This window comes from Fukomys damarensis, unplaced genomic scaffold, assembly GCF_012274545.1.
Source record: "Fukomys damarensis isolate Sample0158 unplaced genomic scaffold, DMR_v1.0_HiC HiC_scaffold_2, whole genome shotgun sequence".
Lineage (NCBI taxonomy): Eukaryota > Metazoa > Chordata > Mammalia > Rodentia > Bathyergidae > Fukomys > Fukomys damarensis.
This window is the reverse complement of record NW_022900914.1, coordinates 9,404,735-9,427,265: the sequence shown is the minus strand read 5'-3', so window position 1 is coordinate 9,427,265 and position 22,531 is coordinate 9,404,735. Positions and strand designations below refer to the sequence as shown.

General features: G+C 52.0%; 1 protein-coding gene across 3 annotated transcripts in view; it reads right to left on the bottom strand.

Annotated features, from left to right (window-relative positions):
- Positions 1-2,478: 2,478 nt before the first annotated feature.
- The window catches only part of Babam2 (BRISC and BRCA1 A complex member 2), a 471,740-nt gene continuing 451,687 nt past the window's right edge, over positions 2,479-22,531 (bottom strand). For 2 of the 3 annotated variants that reach the window (XM_010604714.3, XM_010604713.3), the window contains exon 12: positions 2,886-3,275. In XM_010604714.3, the coding sequence (XP_010603016.1) occupies positions 3,212-3,275 (64 nt within the window). In that variant the 3' untranslated portion in view covers positions 2,886-3,211. Of the gene's footprint in view, positions 3,276-22,531 lie in introns of all 3 variants that reach the window. The other variant, XM_019204631.2, reaches the window with a different exon arrangement.

The following is a 22,531-nucleotide window of genomic DNA, read 5'->3' as shown; positions in this document are numbered from 1 at the left end:
CACTAGGCAAAGCCCGTGTGGTCACGGCTCTGGCACAGCTGAGCCTCCGGAGTGTTTACAGCCATCAGAAACCGAAACCAAGTCCGAGGCAAAAGTGAACTGGGCTGCTCCGATTTCCTCGCTGTGGGAAAGCAGGGGCCAGAGAGAAGAAACAGGTCACTGGGCCGCAGTTGTGCAGCCTGAAGTCCTGCTGGGCCCCGGGGGCGGGGACTCCCACAAGTGGATCTCATCTCTCATTCGCCAAAGCCCAGTGTGACTCATCATTTCGACTTCCTGCAACCCAGACAGGGCCGCTCTCCCAAAGTCCGCATTCACAGGCAGGATGCACAGGGGCGCGCTGACGTTTTAGAGAAAGGCCAAAGTCAACATCAGGGAACCCTTCCTGGTCTGCAACAACAGCAACTGTGTGTCAGACAAGACTTGGTGCTTTCTGCCTTTTCTTACTCGATTCTCACCAGCCTAGTCGGCAGGTATTTATTCCCATTTTACAGAGGAGGAGGACGAGAGTTAGATGAAGTAGACACGGCCGCTGGCTCATCCCAGCCGAGCATTCCCCACGGCCACCCTTCCTGCCCTTCCCAGCTGTCATTCAGTGACTTCATATGGGCGGCTGAGAATTGGTCACGGCGAGGAATTCACACCGTGGAGACAGGCTAGCGGTACACACTGGGGTCCTCCTAGCACTATTCCTTCCTCTCCATCATCCTCATCCTCGTCACAGCTTCAAGGTGGACAGAGCCAGGATTCAAATGTAAGTCTCTCATCCTGAGGCTCGTACCCTTTCTAGTTCATGCCCCAGAGAACGGGCTCGGTGCACAGCCCGAAGACACGTTCTCCCGTCCCTCCTCCCAGGCCCCAGAGGGCTTGCTCCACCAGACCCAACTATTATTAGTAAACACATCTGAGTCTTCCCCTGTCTGTGCTGAGCTAAGGATCCGATTTAAATCACAAGGGCTGAGTAAGCCGGAGACAGGATTTATGAGGTAATAAGAATGTGCTCTCCTCGATGGCACGTCTCCTCTTCAGAGCATTTTATAGCCACTTACTAATTAGTCCCGGGCTGTGCTCTGTGCACGGTACGGTGCTCGGTGACTGGAGGAAGCAGCGGGAAGTGTTAAAATACACGCCAGCGACCCTGCCCACTTCCCAAGCACGACTTTGCCGAGATAAAAATCTCAAGATGCTGGTGTTCGGATCCCTGGCACTGGAAATGTTAAGCGGTTACTTTCTGCTGTTTCGTTTCCCTAAGAAAATCAGCCCAATTCACTCGGGTAAAGGGAATTCAAATCATACTCTCCGTCCCCACAAACCCACACACAGTATATCGGCTTCCTTGGCAAGGAGAGCACGCCCTTAGGAGAGCTCAGAAGAATCGTGGATGCATGTTAAAGAGTGTGTCCCGACACCAGCACTGCCTGGCGGGTGACTGCGGCCGGCTCACTTACCCTCTCTGACCCTGTCTCCTTATCTGTGGGACGGGACAGACTCTACTCCCTCAGTCATACCGCAGGTCTGCTGTAAACAACAAGCACTGCCCCCACCCCCACCACCACACACACTGGAGCCTGAATCCAGGGCCTTCACACTAAGCTCCATCCCAAGCCCTTTTTGTCATTTTTATTTTGAGACAGGGGGTTTTGCTAAGCTGCTGAGTTGCCCAGGTGGGGCTACCTTCTGATTCTCCTGCCCCAGCCTCCTACAGGGCTCAGATTACAGGTGTGTGTCATCACACCCAGCTTGTGACAGCTCTTTGGAATTTGCTGTGCTCGCTGTGCTGATGAACCAGGCTGTCATGAATTATCTGGTCGGCCTGAGCACGTGTGGACCCCCAGATGGTGGCAGGTGCGGGAGAGTGACAGACGCAGTCACACCGCCTACTCTGGCTCTGTCACTGCTGAACGGCCACAGGAAATGGTGACCTCACCTGCTCTAGGCTTGGTGGGTAGCAGAGCCCCACCTGCATGGGTGGAGGTAGCAAGGTGATCCTGAGGGATCCTGCCGTGCAGCCGGAGGAGGACCGAGCCGGCACATAGCTGCCCCAAGCAAGCAGCACAGTTTTGTGACGACACCCTGCTCTGCCATTAACCAGCTGCCTAACTTGTCAGTCCTTAATACAAGGGGCAAACTGGACCAGACTGAGACCTCCGCTCCTCAGAATCCCCAGGAGCTCCCGAGGAAGTCCTGTTTTGGTCCCCACCACAGACCTGCGGAACCAGACTCCCGTGAACTGGGCCAGCACACCTGGATGTCTGTGAAACTCCCCAGATGGCTCTGTTGAGAAGTGGCTATGACTTCTCAGGGGTCCAGCTGGCCACACAGGGTCTCTTCTGACCCTGCCCACAGGAAGGTGCTCTTGATCTGCTGTTTCTTGAGCCCTTGGGACTCAGTTTCCCCCTCTGCACACTGAAAGGAAAGAAGCTGGCTTCTGATGATCCAGCTCTGACAGTCTCTACACCTGGGAGCTGGCTCAGGTTCCTTGCTCAGTGGCCAGCCTGAGTCCAGATACCAGATACATACCAGTAGTAACCTATGGCCCTGACCTTTGACTTTCATGTGAATTCACACAGTGCTGCATGAGCCCCAGAAACTCCTATCAGGGACTGTACCTGGTACATGCAGCAAACCCTGATGGCCCCCATCCTTCCACCATGTGAGGATGGACTGCACGTGGACCACAGGAGCTGGGGGGTGGATGCTAGAACCTATTCATTCCCGAGTGCCAGCCTGGAGCCTGGCTGTATGGGTGTCTGGACCCTGCAGGTCTGCACTGGAGGACTGCCCAGTGGAAATATTGGAGTACAGCGCGCGCACACACACACACACATGCACGCACGGCACTAATTTCAGTGGGAGAAGCCAAGGGGTGTTCGACCTTAAAACTTAACAGAAGTCTGAGACAAAGGCTTTGGAAGGAGGGTGTGTACGTTTATGATGTTTTACCTTCCCTGGCAAATTACTGTATCATGACTTGTGAGTTTATTTCTTCCACCTAAGAAATCTAACGAAAGAAGAGGGAACAGCCAGCAGCGAGGGGCGCTAGGATCCAGGGTACCACCAGGCAGCTGGAGACTGACTGCCCTGGGCACAGAGTTGCTGTGTGAGCAGAACACTGCAGTGAAGGGGTCCAGGTGGCCTCCAGGAAGCAGCCATGTATGCTGACACGCATGTGGACCGAGCAGGTTGGCTGGCCCCCTCTCACCACCGGTGTTTCCTAGAGCTTTCCGTTGGCAAACGCGGCCTCCTGGAACTGAGGGACAAAGGTTTTGAAATAAGCCCTGGTGGGAAAGAGGGGAGAAAAAAGTTGTGGTTAGTGCAAACAACTTAGAAAAAGTGCAACTCAGAGCTTTCGACCTAACTCAGAACAGTTGTTATTTACTGTCTTGTATCTTGGGTTGGCTTTTCCTCCTCTGCTCATGCAAAGCCCTCTGGATTTTTCCAAGGGAGGCACAGCTGGTTCACCACGGGCCTCTTTCCCAGATGCTCAGACAGCCTACACCAGACCTGCCCAGCTGCCAACTCCTTCGGGCAACACTCAGCGGCCGCCTTCTCCTGGGACGGACGGGGTCTGGTCCGAGGTTCTAAGACAGAGGGAGCAGGTTGACTGAGGTGTCATTTCGGTGACTGGAAGTATCACAGGGCTGCATTTTCCCTTCAAGGGGACCTCTGACTTCACAAGCACAAAAAGAGGGCCTAGTGAGGATTCTGAAATGGTCTAAACACAAACGTGGTCCGGTCAAGTGGAAAGAAAGCCAGGCTGGGTATGAAGAGAATCTTCCCCAAAGATGTGGCAGGGTCTGGGCAGACAATACGTTCAGACACCCAGATTCCCATCTACAGACTCAAGGCCATGTGCCCAGCAGGAGGCACACATGAGCTGAGCCCCTCTGCTTGGTCAAGCTGCCTGAGGCCGAGATGTCCCAGATGTCCCCACTGTGCGGGGGCTTTCAGTCTAGCGGAGGCAGCAGGCCCAGAAGCATTGTGACGTGGGCATCTGCGGGAGTGCTCTCCTCCCCAGCCAGACAGCCGGACCCTTCCCATCTGGGCCACTCTGGATGCCCAGGCTCCTCCTTGGCTCTGGTTTCCACGCAGCCACTGTGACATTTCCATGACAGCTCCTCTCTGGAAACTCTCTTGTCCTCTAACTTCTGCGACATTAAGCATCACAGGTCTCCTGATCCTCTCATCCCTGCTTTCTAATGCTGCCCCTCTAGATGCCGTCTTTTCTTGCACTTGTGCCTCCACTTTCCTCGTGCAGACCAGGGTTGAGGTCACAGTTACTGGGTCATTCGCAGGCTTGCCTCATGCTTGGCAAAATACTCCTCTGTCCCGTCTCCAGTCCTTTCCCCTCCCAAACGTCCAGGCCCACATTTCTAACCACCTGTGGGACACTCTGACCTGGGCGTCGCTCTGTAATTCTAACCAGCATGTTCCATAGGACCCTTTCTTCACTGTTAGGGATCTGAAAGTGATCTGGCCACTTTGTGCTTCTTATAGCCTTTGTCTCGGCTTCTTTCTCTACCATCTTCCGCACCAAACCCCTGCGTGGTTCATTCCCAAGACCCCCACCGCAGCCCTCCACGTCTCTCCATCCTTGGTAACACCCCTGGCTCTGGTCTCCTTAGCCTGCAACACAAGAGTGGCATAAAGGTCCTTCCTCCTGTGTGTGAGACCACCAATGGATTCCCCCCAAGACCTCGGCGTCCTGGGACTCCTGGCCCGGCTCTGTCACACTCACAGTCTGGCTCCTCCTCATTAGCCCTCCATCTCCCCGCTGCATGACTCCTTGCCCTTCCTCAGTGTACCATTTCCCATCTCTGGGCTTTGTTCATGTTCAGGCCAGATGGCCTTTACTCGCCGGAGTTCCCTGGCCACCAGAAGTTCTCTCCTGCCTCCTCCAGGACACTAGTCCCACAGGCTGTGTCCTCCCCGCCAGGCCACACTGCTCCGCCCTGGAAAGGCGGGGTGCATTCTCCTCAGTGTGACTCCGACCCAGTTCAGCACGCTTCCTGTGAAGGTTGTGGCTTTAGCTGATGTGGTCATGATGGCCACAGGTTTGTGAGGAGCAGTTGGAGCCCGTCCATTCCACTCTGTTCCATAAGGTAGAGCCGGTGCAATCCCAGAAGGCAGAAGACATACTGTTCACACACTGACCAAGAAAACTTTAGTCCTTTCTCAAATTTTAGTCCCAGCCAGCAACTAGCGAGGAAGATGGATAAAGCACCTTCCTCCATCCACTCCTGATCAGTGCAGCAGAGTCAGCCAAGGTGTTCTTTTCTGTGATACTTAGGACCTCAGAACCCTTGCCTGTTAAGAACATCAGGCCACAACTGTTCTTAACACACAAAGGGGGACTGTAACACGGCAGCAGGAGCCCTAGACCTATAGTGAAGCTGGAGACCACAAGCCCTGGGCTCTGTCCCTATGGCAAGCAGAGAGTCATATGCCCACCCCTGTGCAACACAGCTGTGGGACAATGTACAGCAACTGCCAGCTGCGGCCCAGACAGGATGGCCATTCACTCCTTCCACACTTCCGCGGCTGCTGTCCCCAACAGTCCAGACGTGTCTCTGGGAAGAGGCTGGTAGCCCTTCTTAGAGAGTCCGAGATGGCAGCCGAGGCAGGCAGCCTCTCAGCCCTTTGCCTGACTGCTTCAGGTGTTCCGTGGGGACGGGGACCTGGCCAGGGTACAGGCGATGGCCACAGACAGGGGCTGCCGCTAATCTGCACCGTGAGTGCTGGCTGCATGATTGGCTGGGCGCCGGCCAAGGGAAGCTCTCTCCACCGCCCCCCCGGCCCAGAGGCTCATGGGCCCCTTTATCTTGGAGACTTCTGGGAGAAGGGGCTGCAAGCTCCTCATACGAAAAGGTCTTGGCAAGAGAGTCTGCTTGAAAGGGGAGAGCTTTCCTTTTCAGAAAGTTCTAAAGTTTCCTGTGTGTCCCGGGCTTTCCCTGCCAGGACGAACTGTGTGCCACCGAGGGGAAGCATGGCGAAGGCTATTTAAAGGCACGCTGCTACCAGCTGTGTTCAGTGAGTGCTTCTCAACTTGGATCCTCATTAAGTCAGCAGAGGGAGGGGAGGAGGGGAGAGGGAAAATGACAACTGGCTCCCACCCATTTATAGATGTTTATGAAGCACTGTTTTCATTTATTTCACTTTTTATTAGAGAAAATGGAGAGCTGCCCAGAGTATAGCTTGCTAGTGACACGAGTTATTTGTCAATTAAAAAAAAAAAACAAACCTGTGACCCAAAGGCGAAGTTTGTGGAGTGCAAGTGTGTGTGTGTGCGCGCGGGACTCATTAACTGGCCAATGAGCGCTCCAAGGAGAGAGGCCCGGAGTCAGCCAGGGCCCTCACAGTCTCATACGGAAGGATCTATTTTTAGACCAAAACAGAGCTCAGTAGGCCTTAGGATGAGATAAGGTTCTGACCCTCATCACTGGTCTCAACCCCTCTGCTTAAGGTTTCAGAAAATCACAGCCCGGTTCAATTCAAGAGCGTCAGTGAGGAGACTGAAATGTAGACAATGCGACTCGCTCAGTTCTACACAGGCGCAGAGCGGGAGGGGAGGCACCTGGGTTTCCGCGCACACACAGGGCACAGGGAGGTGAGTGGAGCCCGGACCAGCAGCCAGGAGCTGCAGCACTCAGCGGCTCTGCTGCTCTGGGCCTTGGGCCCAGGGTCAATCTTCTCTCTGGGCCGAAAGCCAAGCCCAGCAAACTCCGAGGCTGCAGGATGTGGAGGGCAGGTAGAGTAGTGAAGGCTCTGGGGCTAGCTGGACCTCAGATCCAGGCCTGGCGACTCACCTGCCCTGCTGGCTGGATCTCCTGGGCAGGTGACATAAAGTAGGGATAACCATGCCTGCGTTAAAGGGTTCTTGTGGGGATTTAATGAGATCAGGTCCTTGGTATGGTACCTGGCATAAAAGACGATCAATGGATGCCGAGTGTTACCATAGGGACCAAGCTGGGCCCAAGGGGCGGGGCTCCAAGTCTGTACAACCAGCGGAAGAGGGAAAGCTCATGTAGAAGAGGTCTGAGCCTTGCCTGTTTACCCCTTCCCTATGGCTGCTCCCTTTCCACTTATCAAATTGAATGGGCAACTGACTGCACAGAGACAGCCACTTTCAGGGTGGGCACTCAACAAAGCTGTGGGGCACTGTATATCCTCTAAAGCACAGTCCTGAGCTGTCTGTGACCTGCGGCGGCATCTGAGGGGTGAGCTGTGCAGCCAGGTTTGTGTTCTGCCCACACCTGCCTGGCAGGCTTCTGTGTGTGCTTTTGGTTACAGGCTTGGTCGGGAGGAGGTCACAGCTGTGGGTTAGAAGGGTGTTTAGGAGTCACGTGGCTCTGGCTGCCCAAGACAAGGCCATCGTCAGCTGGCCTGCTTCTCCAACAGACCTTTTTTATTTTGCAAAAGCCTAAACAACTGGTTTCCTCCAAAACAGGACTTGGGTTATGGAATTCAAAGATGCTTTTCTTTGGGCAACTGGAAGATGAGACATATGGTGTCTGCTAAAGCCAGGCCAATGTGGCAGTGGGGCGGGAGACGTGGCTCAAGGACACGACCCCCCACCCCCGTCAGGAAATCAAATACATACAAATCAAGTCAGAGGTCATTTTTGCAAATAGAGGCAAGTTTCAAACATCTATGTCTCACTGGTTTTTTCCAGTTTTATTCTGCAGCTGTGATTTCAACTGGCACATGTTTTCAATCAGTCATATGAAAACCAATTGCAGTCTGAAAATCAAAGCAGTCCTGTAAATAGTGGCAGACAAGCCCCGCTAATCGTGCCGCGTGGTTGCGCCTTGTCCTCTTTGTCCTGAACTGCCACTGTAAATACTGACTCACCCGGGGTCCTCGCCTCATGTCAAAGGACCATCCTTATAACAGAGACCTGTTTTTATCAGTGCCACCCACCCCAGGCCTATGTGACCATCATCCAGACCGCGTGGGGTGCTCTGACTGGCGTGATGGGGGCTTGCTTCATGTACCCTGCTGGATGGCAGCGTGGTTCTCTGCTGTGGGCCTTAGGAACAAACAAGTGTTTAGTTCACAGATACAGCCTTGTGTTAAGCAGGCCTGTTTGTCTTCAGGGGTCTGTGCTTGTCGGAGGAGGAATTAACATGCTTGAGATGCAAAGGCTTGAAAGTATGCTGAGAACAGAAATTAATCACTTGATGAGAGCCGAGCTGAGCTGACAGGGCGCACCCGGCTGCGTTGGGGTTGGGACCAGGGAGCGTGTATGTGGAGGGAAGGGATGTGGAGCTGCCTGAGGCCTGAAACCCAGAGCAGAGCCCAGCCCCGTGTCCGTCTGCTCTCCTCCTCCGCACCTGCCATGACGTGACGATGGCCACGGAGGCACGGGGTCTCACCACAAGATGGCCACAAGGGGAGAGCTACTCATCAGCTCACCTGCTGGGGAGAAGCAGTCTGATGGCAGTGAGTCACCACCAAGGTCACAGAACACTCTCCACTTCTTAGTCAGCAAAGGGAAAACCCGAGAGCCCTCAGAGGATTGGGCAGGCTGGCCACGCGGTGTGGGGTCCAGGCCCTAAGTCACATCCCAGCTGGGACTGTGCCTCATTGCCAGGCACCAGTCTAGGCCTGTGGTCTACTCCTAGTCCCAATGCCCCGAGAGAAAACGTACACATCTACTCGTTGGGCCTCCCTAGAGAGTCTCTCAGGAGTTTGCCTAGTGGCAAATTTGGCTTCAACCTTAGCATCCAGGGGCCACAGCTTGTCTTCCCCAGCTGGAGGGCCTTGCCTGCTGGCTTTAAAGCACAGCTTTTGGTCACTTACACACTCTGGGTCTTACCCTCCTCTCCTGGCTCGGTGTTCACGATGGCCCTCAGAGATCTGGGAGGGCAGCAAAGAGATGGCCAACACCCCTTGTCTGCTTGCCCACAACTCTTAACCCTACGGCTGGAATACTATCTCTAGCTGCCTGGCTCTCTGGGCCCCACACAGAAAAGCAGCGATTCTAAAAGAAGAAACGATTCAGTGAGAGGGTGCCGAAGGTCTCTCCTCACTGATGGAGACAATGGTCTAGAGTAGAAAAGGTAACTGGCACGAGGGCAACTTGAAGTGAGCCGTGCCGGTGCAGGTGGATGGGTGGGTTCCACACAAGGTGGCCAGGCCTAGAGCTTTTGGCAGGTGGAGCCTCACCTACTCTGCACCAGCCCGGGGCCACTCACATGCTACCCCACACATGCTGTACAGGCAGACTGTGGGCCCAGCTGTCAGAGAGAGGGAGGGAGGGAGGAAAGGAGGAAAGGAAAGGAAAGGAAGGGAAAGGTAGACATGCAATGTGGGAAAATGCTATCTACACATGGTCTAAAGCAGGCTTGTTCAAACAGTGGGCTGCAACCCATTAGTGGGTTGTGAAATCCATTTAGTGGGTCCTGACCAGCATCAAAATAAAGTGAAATAAAATCAGAGTGCATCACATGTGGCAAGGGGAAATATTGTTTTGTGAAGTTATTGTTTGAGTTATGCATATTGAATTAGGATGTAAAATAAATATCTTGCTGTGGATTGTGGTTAAAAAAATGTCTGGAAGCCACAAGTGTGAGGGAAGGGAGGTGCCCACCGTGTGTCAGACATCACGCTAGTTGTTTTCATCTTCAGTAATTCACACTTATGCCTCCTAACGGGTCACTCCTTGGTCAGTCTCTCTTTTTGACAGTGAGAAATTTATGACTTTTTAAGTCACAAAGCTACCAAGGGGCAATGCTATTTATGAACCCACAGCTGCTCAATTCCAGAGAAGACACTCTCTCTATGCTGTCATGATTTCCAGCAGAAAGAGTGCTCCGTTCTTGACTCCGCAGGATGAATTACTCTCCTTTATCTTAACTACGAGACAGAGAGATGATTTCCAAAGTTCTCTGATGTGATAGTCTTCCCTCTCCCAAACATCATTTTAGATAAATTTAGCCTCCTCCATCAAAACTTTCACTACAATTGCCAACAGCCTGGTAACAAATTTCAAGAGCTGCCTACTGCTCATGTGGAAGCACCAGTGCACCCAAGGAGAACCGAGATGCTCCGAGTGTCTGGGAGGAAGAACAGAGTGCCAGGAGGGAAGAGGGGACAAGGAGAGTAGAATGAATGTTCTTTACATGAGTCCGGTCCCAGGAGAGCAATGGGTACCCTAAGTTTCCTTACATAGACATCATGTGGCATCTTAAAACTCCTCTGGGGTCGTTGGGACGTGAAACCTCTGTGAAGGGCTGCAGAAGGGGATGCATCATCACCCCAAGATGATGGAACTTGTGAGCTGAGCCCGAAAATGCGTGAGTGCCTCTACCCTGCTTCTCACTTGCTACACGACCTTGGGTGGGTGAGCCGCGTCACCTGCCTGTGCCCCGGAGGCGGTGTCTGTAAAGTGAGGGATGGTTTCTGAGGCCACTGCTAGGTCTGGTGTACTACTATCCATTATTGTTGTTGTTGCTTAGGTATCAATCCATCCTCCCTAGCGAGAGGCGGTTTCTCAAGTGAGAGAAGTAATTAGATAAATGATTCTCTGTGCTTTGCTGGAGGGGTTCCCTCAAGTGCCTTAATGAGCATCGCCAGAGACACTGCACAAGTCGGAGGCTGCTGTCTGTCTCCCCACTGTCTACCGTCTCCAGGTCGACTGAGGGTTCCAGGAATGGTGGCCCTCTTTCTTCCATCCTCCGGACCCATAGACAACCAAACATTCCCACACACAGACTGCGCCTGCCCTGGTCATGGGCTGGTCTCTGCAGGGGTAAAGGAATGCGTGTGAGCAGGCCCTGGTCCTCAGGGGACCACAGACACTCGACTTCCAGGGCAGAGGCTGCGTGCTAACCCTGGAAGGCAGCCGGGAGCTTTGCTTTTAGTCATGCCCTCCTTGGCCCACTCATTACTGCTGCTGAGCAAACTTACAGCCTCTTGAGTCTGCTTTCTTTTCAGCTTAGAACCATGCCCGGGCATTCTGCAGCAGGCCAAATGTCTAGCACATTTAATGACAATAATAATAATTTGCATTTACACAAGGTCTTAAAGTGTATCACAAACAATAATTAATTTTCCTTTGCAAGCCTGGGAGCCAGCTAAGTAGGAGCCCCTTTACCCAGAAAAAGGGTACTTTTGGACCATTAGACATGTTGGGGGCCTTCCCACCTACTCAAAGCCTGCCTTCTCTCAAGGCCTGGCCCAGCATCAACAGATCCACAGAGGCCAGTGCTGCCAACCCAGCCACATCCCACTCCAGTGGGCTCTCTTGAGCCATGCCTTTGGCGCTCACCAGAAACAACTGGCAGGGGTGGGGCTTCCTGGGCGCCCCATGGGACTGAGAGCCCAGGGCTTATAGGGGTAGCTGAGAAGTTTGCTCTTCCTTCTCTGGGACAGAATTCTGGTCCCTTGAACTCTCGCCCCCTGGTCCTGCTTCTACTCCCTGAAAGAAAACCCTCTGTCACTAACCGCCTCGGCCCACGGTACTGGGTTTCTCTGGCATAAAGCTCTTTGCTTCTCTGGTCAGCCTTGGACAGCCTGGTGGCTCAGACCTCCCCAAGGTTTGGCGAGGCCTGGGGAGCTGAGTGCAGGGGCAGGTGGGGCGCCAGCGGCGGGTGCTGAGGCCAGGCTGTCTCCGGTGCACTGGGGGAGAGCACCCTGGGTCCTGCTCACTCTGGTACCCCAGATCTGCTCAGGTTTAAATGCCCCCTCCCTCCCCTCTCCTTCTTCCTTCCCCTTTCCCCTTCCTTCCACTCTCTCTCCCTCTCTCTCTCTCCCCCCACCCCCAGGGCAGAGAATCAAACCCTGTGCCTAACCCATGCCTGGAAAGTAAAACTGAGCTATGGCCCAGCCCACTAGTGATCTGTTCCTTAGTCCATGCAATAACGGTAATTCTAGGGACTGGTTTTTGGAGACCAAGCCAGGTAATAATCTCTTTAGATATTTTTGTTTCTTTGTTTGTTTGTTTGGTTGGTTTTTTGGGGCACTGGAGATTGAACCCAGCGCTTTCACACTGAGCTACAACCTCAGGCCTTTTAAACTTTGAGACAAGGTCTTAATAAATTGCTAAGTTGTTCAGGCTGGCCTTGGACTTGAATCCTCCTGCCTCGGCCTCTCCGAGTGCTGGGAGTTTTTGTGTTTTTTTCCACTCTCTCTTCCTTTCTCTCCCTCCCTTCCCTCCTTTATTAGAATAAATACTTGGTGTTAAACCTGAGAAACAGACACGTGGACATTGAGCTGAGAACGAACAGAAGGAACTCCATGACCTTCCTCCTCCCCTGGGGAGACAAGGGAGGCATCAAGGCATGTGGGGTGGGGCACAGAGGGGCAAATGGAATCCTCTGCTAAGTTTATTTTCAAAAAGCTAGATCTTCTGGGGAAAACAACTCCCTAGAGTGATTTCTGGATCCTTGCTGGTTTGCTTTATGCCTGAAAAGACACCACCCTCCCTCTGCCAAAAGTACATTATTTGGGTGATATTTTTCTCACAGCAGCTTACCATGGAAGGAATTTTGAGCATTCACTGAAGGCAGTTGTTTTCCTAAAATCTTCACCAGCAGAAGTGTGAGGTTTGCCTTGTGGAGACACAGGCCTGTTCTGCTTGGGCTGCACGTGATTCCTACTTTCTGGTCTAGAATCAGGTAACGATCTCTGGCTTGGATTTGGGATGGACCATGGATGTGGGAGACGAGTGGGAAAAGACAAAGGGACAAGAGGTGGAGCCTTCTGGTGCCAGTCGGGGACAAGGGCGCCCTGTAACCATTCCCCACCTGCTTCCAAGGGAAGTCAGAGAGAACTGAATTCAAATATGGAGCTACCCCCTTACTGCTTCTATGTCTGGGGATCCTTAGGTTTCCATTTATTTCTTCACTGTGGCTTCTGTAAGGTGACAATGCCAGGCACATGCTAGGTTTCTTTTCTCCCCACTCACTGCTACCAAAGAGCTAACTACACACACCCAGAGGGACTCCTGCTCCGCTTTAACTCCACAAGCGCACTGAAAGGCTTTGATGATAGCCTCGCTTTATCCCAACCAGCGACCGTATGGAGTGGGTCCCGTCACTCTACGACCATGGCATTCATGGGGACACAAGCTGTGGGGGGAGGAACTTGCCCAAAGCCAGGAATGGGGAAAAGGCAAAGGAGGCCTTGGACAGGAGTCACAGCCCTGCCAAAGCACACTGCCAGGCCAGGAGGGTCTTCTGAGCAGAAAGAGCGCATCTTTGGATGAGCCCACATCCATTAGACAGGCCCTGCTGAGCACTGCTCCGACGGCCCAGTTTCCAAGGGGCAACACGAGGAGCCTGGCGGGCAGGGGCAGAATGTTTACAAAACTGGAACTGTGTGTCAGCACACAGGTGTCTTACTCCCGTGCCACTCTTCGTGGCCAATCCTGGGTCAACCTCCCTGGCCCACCTGCCCTTTCCCATGGGGTGAGACAGCACCAATGTGCACACGGGTCCTTCATCTTCCCAACACCACCTTTTGAGGCCGCAGAGAGGAAGTGCTGTGTCCACCGGATGTACCTAGTCCATAGCACGGAGCTCTGCACAGTTTGGGACTCAAGACGATGATGAACTACATTCCCACTTTCCCATCTTTTAGAAGAGAGGGGGGCAGGAAGCAGGCATTAAGCCCTTGGCTACTATGATTTTCAGCCTCTCTTCCCACTCCTTCCTCCAGCCTCTGACCTCTAGCAACTGTGGACAGATGCAGGATGAGAAAAGGAGGATAGAAATCCTTCAAAACCCATTCACATGGCTGGCCCGGATACAACAACCAGCACGAACTGAAGCGTGGAATTGGACCTGACCACAGTGCTGTATCACTCACAGCGAATTCATCATGGCCTTCTCAAAACCGCTCTGACAACACGCCCTGCAGAGAGGGTGTCCTGGTGGGATGTCATCACTGTGCAGGCTGGGTAGTGTGTAATCCAATGCTTTGGGAGTGAGGTCAGTTCCCCATACGAGGAGTCTGTCCGGATCTCGGAGCACATTTCTGGGTGCTGCTAGTGTGCTGCCTCTGAGACAGAATATGTGGAAAATCATGTGCTTAAGTTCATCCAGTTTAGGCCAGAAATTGGCAAGGAAGAGCCAGGGCTTGGGCTCTCCAGCATCAGCAACTGAACAACCAGGCCACCCTCCAGCCCTGAGCCCGGGAGCCACCCTGGCACTTCAGCCCTGCTTCAGGGGACCGGGTGTGAAGGGTCACTGGGGGCCAGCCAGGGAGCTATGGTCCCCAGGGCCAAGGCCACGGAGAGTAAATCTGCTGCTGGCCTGCAAGAGTCCTGGGACAAGACCTCAAGGGATTCTGACGTGCTGGGCATCAGGAGGGGCTACTGCATTTGCGAGTGCAGCTTCTGAGCAAGTGGGGGCTGAAACCTGGCCGAGGTGGGGCTTGCTGAGCTGTACACTCATCCGAGGACAGAGGCCCAAAGAAAGGAACAGCTTCTGCTTCACCCCCAAGAGATGAGTCAAACCCTGAATTAACTCAAAAAGGCCACTTTGTTCTTGTTTGCACAGAAATTTCTTATAGGCCAGTGTGGTCCTGATAAGAGGACGATTCAGTCATATCTTTTTTATTTTTCTGTTAGGCATCTGATGCAGAACACAGGCATGGAAACTTCACTGGGATGCAAATCCTGCATCTTAGAACCTTGTTAGATGGCTTTGGGGGAAGAAGGTAAAAGAGATAGTTCCTTTCTAGTCTGCACTGCAAAGGCATCTTTGGAGGCCATTCCTGTTGCCACAGTGTACTGATTCTTAGTATCCTCCTCTATCCCATTGCTCAGACTTGGAAACTCAGGCAGAGCCAGCCCAACCAGGGATGGGTAAGGTCCGGGCAGACACACAGATTCTTCAAGGCAGTGTTTGGTTTCCCCTCCTGCCGGGTTGGATCCAAGCAGATGGATCGTCATTCAAATCCCTATTCCCTTCCACATAGGCACATGTGGGTGCCCCCCCCACTCTAACCAAGCCACTGAACACAGTCAGACCTACATAGCTGGACAATCTTTTTTCCAAAATTGAGGCATATCATGAGTGCACTAGTGGGCAGAGCCAACAGATCGGTAAACAAATACAGACATATAGCAAAATAAACTTTGTAAAAATACAGCAAAATAAGCTCCGACCCTTTGAAGAGATCAACAATGTATGCACTGTGCTGCCAACAACTCAGGGAAGAAAGAAAGAGACGCTTTCTCTAGTTGGCTCCTTATTAGTCACTTTGGGAGCTCTGCCTGTGAGAGAACTACCATAAGTGCAATGGCTGTAGAACACTCAATTTGGAAACCCAAAGATCAGCAAATTTTCTATAAAGGACCAGATAATAAACAGACATTTTCACCTTTGAAAGCCATATACTCTACTGCAACAATTCAAGTCTGCCCTTGTGGAAGCATTGGCCACAGTGAAGATACGAATGAGTGGGTGTGGCTGTGTTCCAATAAAACTTTATTTACAAAGGCAGGAATCCCTTTTCTGGTCCAGCCCTTCCCTGTGCAGAGGAGGAGCGGTAAAGTGATGGATCCTGCAGTCACAGAGCCATTTGGATGTCCACGGAAGGCCAAATTTGTAAAGCTTAGTGAGAGGGAGAGAGGTGCTCATGCAGGTATAAAAGCCACCAATACAATGGCTAGAATGGCCACTTGGATAACTGGCGATTTTGCCTAAGATATTTAACTTCACCAGAGGGATCAAAGAACAAGTGGAAAATGACAGGTGAAAATTTCTGTACAGGCTAAAATCTACTGGGAAAGGTAACCTCTATCAAACTCAGGATGCAGAGATGGAACCATAGTCCTAGCCTCCGAGGTGTGTTGCTAATGTTCATTCATCAAGGAGACAAAGGTGTGACCTTGGAGAGGTGCTGGAAAAAGAGAGGAAAAGGAACTGGAAAGCCACTGGCACTTGTCAGTGAACAATATGAGAAGAAAACAGCAAATTCAGTTTTTCCAGTCAGCAGCTAGTCAAACATCGAACAGGACATAAACAGTCATGGAAGACAAGCCCTCTTATCCAGGGCTGAGAACAGGTTGTTTTGGCTGTCAAGCATTTTCAAAACAAGTTTTCTTGGTCTCATGACAGGTTGTGGCAAGAACAAGAAAATAAAAAGAGTGGAGGATCCCGTGATCACTGCTCTGGGCTTCCACGTGGCCTGGCTCTGCCTGCACGGTCAAGTTTGCTTTCTGAGTCTTCGGATAAAGCTGGTCTTAGGGTTAATCCCACCTTGCCAGTGACACCATTTAATAAAGCCATTCCTCTAAGAACGTTCGGCAGCAGGATAATTATTCTAGTCTAGGAGGAATACGGGGTCAAAGTCACTCTTAAGCCCTAGGGTGCGATTCTGCTCCACCCTACGCCCTGCTTTGTTTTAATTTCCCCCTCGTGTTATGTGGACCGATTCCTCCCCGGACACAGGTTGAAAGCTATATTCTCGTAGGTGGGTAAGTGGATTTTTCCGTTTCAGCCACAGAACCCTTGGTCAGGGTAGGGCACAGAAAGCAGCAGGAGGCCTGAAAGGTCAGGCTAGGCTCAGGCTGGGCGTGGGCAGGACCTTGCGCCCCCATCAGCAGCGGCCTGCTCTGGACCTAAGTAAAGGAGGAATTGGGGCACAGAGCTGAGGGTGGTGGTGCAAAAGGACAGAGCACCACGCGGGGTCCTGGGATCGCTCATCACATAAGCGAGAGAGGATATTCTGAAATCAACTGAACAAGTGTGCCAGGAATTCTCAGATCCCCTAGGGTGATCGCTGAGGAACCAGAGGCGATAGAGAGAAGACCCACAGTCTGAAGGGCTGTGTGGCCCGGGCAGCACAGCTGCCTTCTGGATTGTCCTTCTGGCTCGACACGCTGACCTCACATTCCTGGAGCAGGGTGCACTCAGCCCCATTAGCAGCGGGCCTCCAGTCCTGGAAGAAACACGTGCAGGAGGGCTCTCTACCCGAGGCTGGCTCTTAGTCTACAAGTCAAGTTACCAGGCCACAAGGGCTGTCTTCATTCTGCCAGTGGTGTGCAACATAGTTCTGAAGAGGAAGCAAATCCTCCATGGGACCTTCCTGCTGGAAGAAGCAAAGGCTGATGCATGTGTTGGCCCCCAGATGCAGAGAAGTCAGGGATACATGAAGGCCAGGAGCAGAAATTCCTCCCACTGCACCGCACACCCTCATAGCAACACCGGCACTGAGCACCTGTGCCCAGGAAGAGCTGACGGTCGGCTGTGTGGAACAGGGGGAGGGACAGAGGGAGAGAGAGATCCTTTCCCAGATCTGCATATATCAGTGGGGCTGATACCTGGGCCAGCCAAGCTAAATTTAAATGTCAGATAAACCGCAAATGACATTTGAGTATTAATACGTTCTTGTACTGTATGGGGCATTCTTATACAAAATCATTTCTTATTTAGCTAAGCTTTAAACTTGCATTTCTCATTGTTACGTCTGGCAACCTAACTTGAGAGCTGGCCTTGCAAAACCAACTGAGGTAGCTGAGAGGAGGTGAAAAAAGAAAAGGTCCAAGTACTCCTTTTCAGTGTTCTACCAGCACGAGCCACGTCAGTTTTCTTTGCCTTTATTAGTATTTCGGAGGCAGAGAAGGATCTAGAAGGACTTGTAATCTCTGAACTTCAGGTGAACTTCCTGCCTATAGAATGAAGGGTCAGACACTGCAGCATGGCGGTCGGCGACAGCAGCCGCCAATAACTGCACACCAAGAATGTCAGGTTATTTCCCCACTACACATTCAACACCCTGTGAGGGAGGACTGTTTTCCCTCTTAGGTACAGATGAGAAAACCAAGACTCACTCAGGTAAAAACAAGCAAAAGAAGACAAATAGTAGAAAGGAGCAGAACAAGGATTTGCCTTCTGGCTGGTCACACTCTAGGGCACAGGTCATCTCCACTCCAGAACTCTGCTGCTCAGCTCCATCCTCCTCTTCCTCCTGCCCTCTCATCTGTTCTTTCTTTCCTGCTGCCCTTTCTCTGTCCTTCCCGGGCCCTGCTCATCCTCCACTGTTGGCTTCAGGACCTCTTTTCTTCATGGGGCACAGTCATTTTATATGGAGCTTTCATCCCTCTGCGGGTTCACACACCTACTTAAATTTGTGTCTAAAACCTTGTTTGCATTTAATGTACATTTGCTGAATGAATGAGCAGGAAAAGCGCTGGTGATCTGGGCTGAATCGAATCCAAATGTTAGTCCCGCAAACGAGCACCGGTGCACGTCCTTCCCGCTCTCCCTCTCTCCGTGCCCGTGTCTGTGTGTGCTGTGACCCGGGGGTGGGGGCTGCGCGTACTCCGTATGTGCTGAGCCCTTCTTCCATGTTTCTCAGTGGATTCGGTTAGAGCTGCAGCTACACAGAAGCACAGCTCTCCTAGAGGCCTTCTGATTAGCTCTGGGAACCACTGCTGCGCCCTGCTTCTTCCACTCACCGCGCTCTAAAGGCTGCGCTCCCCATGGCCGCCGCGCCTCCTCCAGATGACCCAGCCCTGACACCCATGGCACACAAGGCAAACTGCTTTTTCCCCTCCCAAGTGACTGTGGATTCAGGGCTACCCTAGGTGCCCCCAGCCTCACTTCCTCTTTTTCAGCTTCCAGTTTCCATCAGGTATGACTAAGTGTCAGGCTGGGGAGATAAGAGTCACTGGGATTTTCTGTTCCCCTCCCAGACAAATGTGCCTTTGGCTGTCTCCTCTCCTCTCCTCTCTCTTTCTCCCCCTCTCCCTCTCCCCCACCCCTCCTCCATCTTCCCTCTTCCCTTTTCTTTCTCCTTCTCCCCCTGCCCCTTTTCTTCTTGCCCATAAACCTTAATAATAAGTCTGGCCACAGGAATATTTTACCTTCTCTTCCAGATACCCTGTGTCAGGATTTCGGGCTCTTAGAAGAGCTATTTCTGCTTCAAGAACACCCTGGGCTTCCCCTAGGCACAGCAGTGTTCAGCTCACTAGGCAGTGGGTTCCCAGCTACTCCATGGATGGGTCCCTGGGCGCAGCCATACAAGCACACTAACCTCCAGCCCTGACCCCACTGTGCTGCTCCTGGGAGCCAGGAAGCAGGCCAGAGCAGAGTGAAGGAGGGCAGTCAGAGGTGGCTTGGGCTGGGATTCTAATCTTTGTTCTGTATGTACTGCACGAGTTCTTCCAGGAAATGAAATAGTGCACTAAATGTGAACTCTATGCCAGTCACTGAACTAAAAGCTGTATATCCATTATTTCGTTTCCATCACAATGGTTAATGCTCAGCAGTCACACCTAGCTGCACTGGATCAAATCTAAAGTTCCTTCCATATCGCACACCCTGAAACTGCCCCCACGGCCAAGCTCGTCTTCCTAGAGGCACCGCTCCTTGGTCATCCCACGTAGCTCTGCCGTTGGGTGTGGACTCCGCAGATCACTGAGGAAGGGTAAAGCCGCAGTTCCTACCTGCCACGTCTGCCTACTCCTCTCAATCCTCTGCCTCGGCGAGGCATGCATCAGGCCATGTGCGAGGTGGCCCTGTGCTGAATGCTTTGACAACAGGCGGGAGGAAAGCCTCTGCTCAGTATTACGATCTGCACAGAAGAGATGGCCCTGATGGCTCTTTGATGCTTCCCTTTTATTCCTAGAATTCAAGTCTTAATGGGAACTAACAGAAACAAGCAGCATGGCCCTCCTGCCTTGGCTGGACTCCACATCACACACGATGACCCTGACCAGCCCTGGCAGCACCTGTCAAAACCAACACGCACACCGAGCAGCCAGCCTAATTCCCAGGAAGCTGTTCTAACCTGACATCTGAAACTGTTCTGCATCTAGAATTATTTTATAGGGCGTGTGTTCAGGGCATATGTGTGCACATTCCACAGCTGAAGTGTTCTATAAATATCAGACGCAGACTGTACAAAGAGCCTCACGTACAGGGCGTCCTTGATTCCAGGTAGTAAGGTTTTCAATGTGTGTCTGACCTCTGGCGTCCTTGATTCCAGGTAGTAAGGTTTTCAATGTGTGTCTGACCTCTGGCAACAGAGACTGAAGTTTCTCGACATGAATAAAAAAGTACGCTAAGCTACCTTAAGCATGCTTTTTACTTAAAATCCCAGAAATGTAAGAGAGCTTAGTGACTGTCAGGTAGGTACTAGCCCCAGCACTTTCAGAAGAGTGAGCCTGACTTTTCCACAATCACAGAGCAAATTAATGTATCCGGAGGAGACCCAGGCCTCCTAATTCTCAGGCCAATCTTCTTTGCATTTTCTTCACTCACTTTACAATTCACCTTCCAACAGCTGAAAGGCAACTCTGATTCTATTACTGAATATTCCTCTTTGATGCATTATAAAAATCCCAAACCAGATTCTCTACTCTTTCCTTTGTGACTCTATAAAGTATCTGTGTATTTTTCCAAGAAAGAAAATCTGTGACCACAACTCACAAACAAGGAGGTGTGGCGATTCAGAACATTTTCCCAATGGCAGAGAGGGCACCCCTGGAACCCAAGCCTGAGTACACAGGGACTGAGTATCAGTCTGACCAAGTGAATTTCTCTGGCAAAGACGCGCTGCCCTTCCAGTCCTTTCATGGGCCTCTCCTGACAAGCCAAGTTCAGTGCAACTTCTGGCTTGTGCAGCTGAGGCCAGAACGTAAACCCCAACTGTTTTCTGCAGAGAAAGTAAGACAGATGAGGGGCCCATCCTTAAAACAGCTGTGCAGGAGCACAGAGGGAGGACCTGGGAAGCTGGGGAAAGGGTCTTGCAGAGCAGGCAGGGAGAGGAGGCTGAGCTGTGAGCACCCGTGCCTGGCACGGTGGGGTCTACGAGGGCCAGCAGAACAGAGTGGCTCGCGCTGGGACGAGGCTGGGTTAGCAGTAACCGACGGCAGGCGTTTTAGTGCAGCTTATCATTTCACAGCAACAGATGTCAGGCTCGAATAAATAACACGTCTCCCTGACCTGCATGGCTTGGAGAGCACGCCTGGATGTCAGGCAGATCTGGATCCCACCCCATCTCTGTTGCTCTCTTTGACAGGAAAAACAAACTAAATCCCTTGAAGATAGCTTCCAAAGGGATTCTCTCTGAAAGTTCGAGGATCTATCATCCCTTGTTATTTGTACTTCGTTTTCTTTTTTCCCTGCAGTTTCTGTATTTCTAAACCCTGTGAGGAAAAGCCCAGGAGGAACGGGAAGGAGAGCCTGCTTATAGAGGAATGGGGAGCGGGGAATGGAGGCCTCTGGACCCGAGCCTTCCCCGAGTCCTCTGTCAGCTTGCCAGAGAAGCTGGTCCCTTTGCGGTCCTCTCTCAGGGTGCTTGGCAGCCCGAGCTGTGCTGGCCTGGGCTTGGAAAATTCCCTCTGCCCTCCCAAGGGGAGTTCAGCTGACATGAGGTTGGGATTTTTTAAAAAAGGGAACCAGTCCCAGGAAACTTGGGGCTAAACAGGAGACAAAAAGAAAGCCCGTGAATCATAGCCGTGGTTGGGCTACAGGTTCTGTCTCTGAGGTCTGACCCCAGATGGGCCTCTGGGGCAGACAGCTTCCTGGGAGCCCAGCCAGAGCATTCTGCCCACCTCAGAGCTCTGCCTCTGCCACCCCAACACCAGCAGCTTCGTTCACGGCACAGCACCCTCCCTTGCAGAGAGGACACAGGGAGTGAGCAATTATGGGGGCTACAATTTTTACCTTCACGGTCAACACCCTACCACTGGCTTCCAGATGGGTTATCTAAGGATTCGGATAGGAAGGAGGAGTAATAGGACGGACGGTGAGTGAGTCTTGGTGGTGGGGATGGCGCAAGTGGCGGAGAGGGGAGAGGAAAGGAGAGGAGGGAAATATGACCAAGTCCTCACCAGGGTTTTCTCCCTGAGTGAGGAACGAGGAGAAGCAGAGCCCTGGTTTCCACTGCTAGTCCAGCCCAGGCTCCCTCAGGCCAGAGACTGAAGGGACGGGCCTGACTCTGCGTCTCCGTCTCACCAGAAGAGGCACCATGGGTGCCCCAAGGAGCTATCAACAGGGAGCCAAGAAAAGAGTCATTCATCTTTGAGGAAACAAACACACAAGCAGAATCATATCATGACTGCTTACCCTCGGCCTGTAAGTTCCCCAGTCCCCAAAGGATTCTCAGGTCTTAAGGCTCCAGGTGACCATGCTGTGTGGACACTGAGAGCGCGGGGACTCCTACAGACCCAGGGCTCCAGAGGAATGAAGGGGTGAAGGCGGGCTGCAAACTGGAGGGAGACGTCTATCCTTGTCTCTCAAATCAAAGGGAAGAGACTTATTTTTAGCTGCTTTATTTAGAGGCCTAACACATAAGGCTGGATTAAAGCATTTGGCAACTAATGAGAAGTTTGGAGCAAAAAAAAAAAAAATCCATAAAACTGTCTTTGGGAATGCTAGAGCACTGACACTGAAAAATAATCAAATCCGTCCGGAGTGAACAATTCTATAACAATTCTCAAAAGAGAAGATTGTTCTACAAAGACAACAGGATGACAGATAATAAAAATGTGTAAGTTAGGAACAACATGTGGGAAATTACGGTCTGCTCTGGGAGGATGTGGATAGGTGTTTTTTTTTTTTTTTTTCCTTCT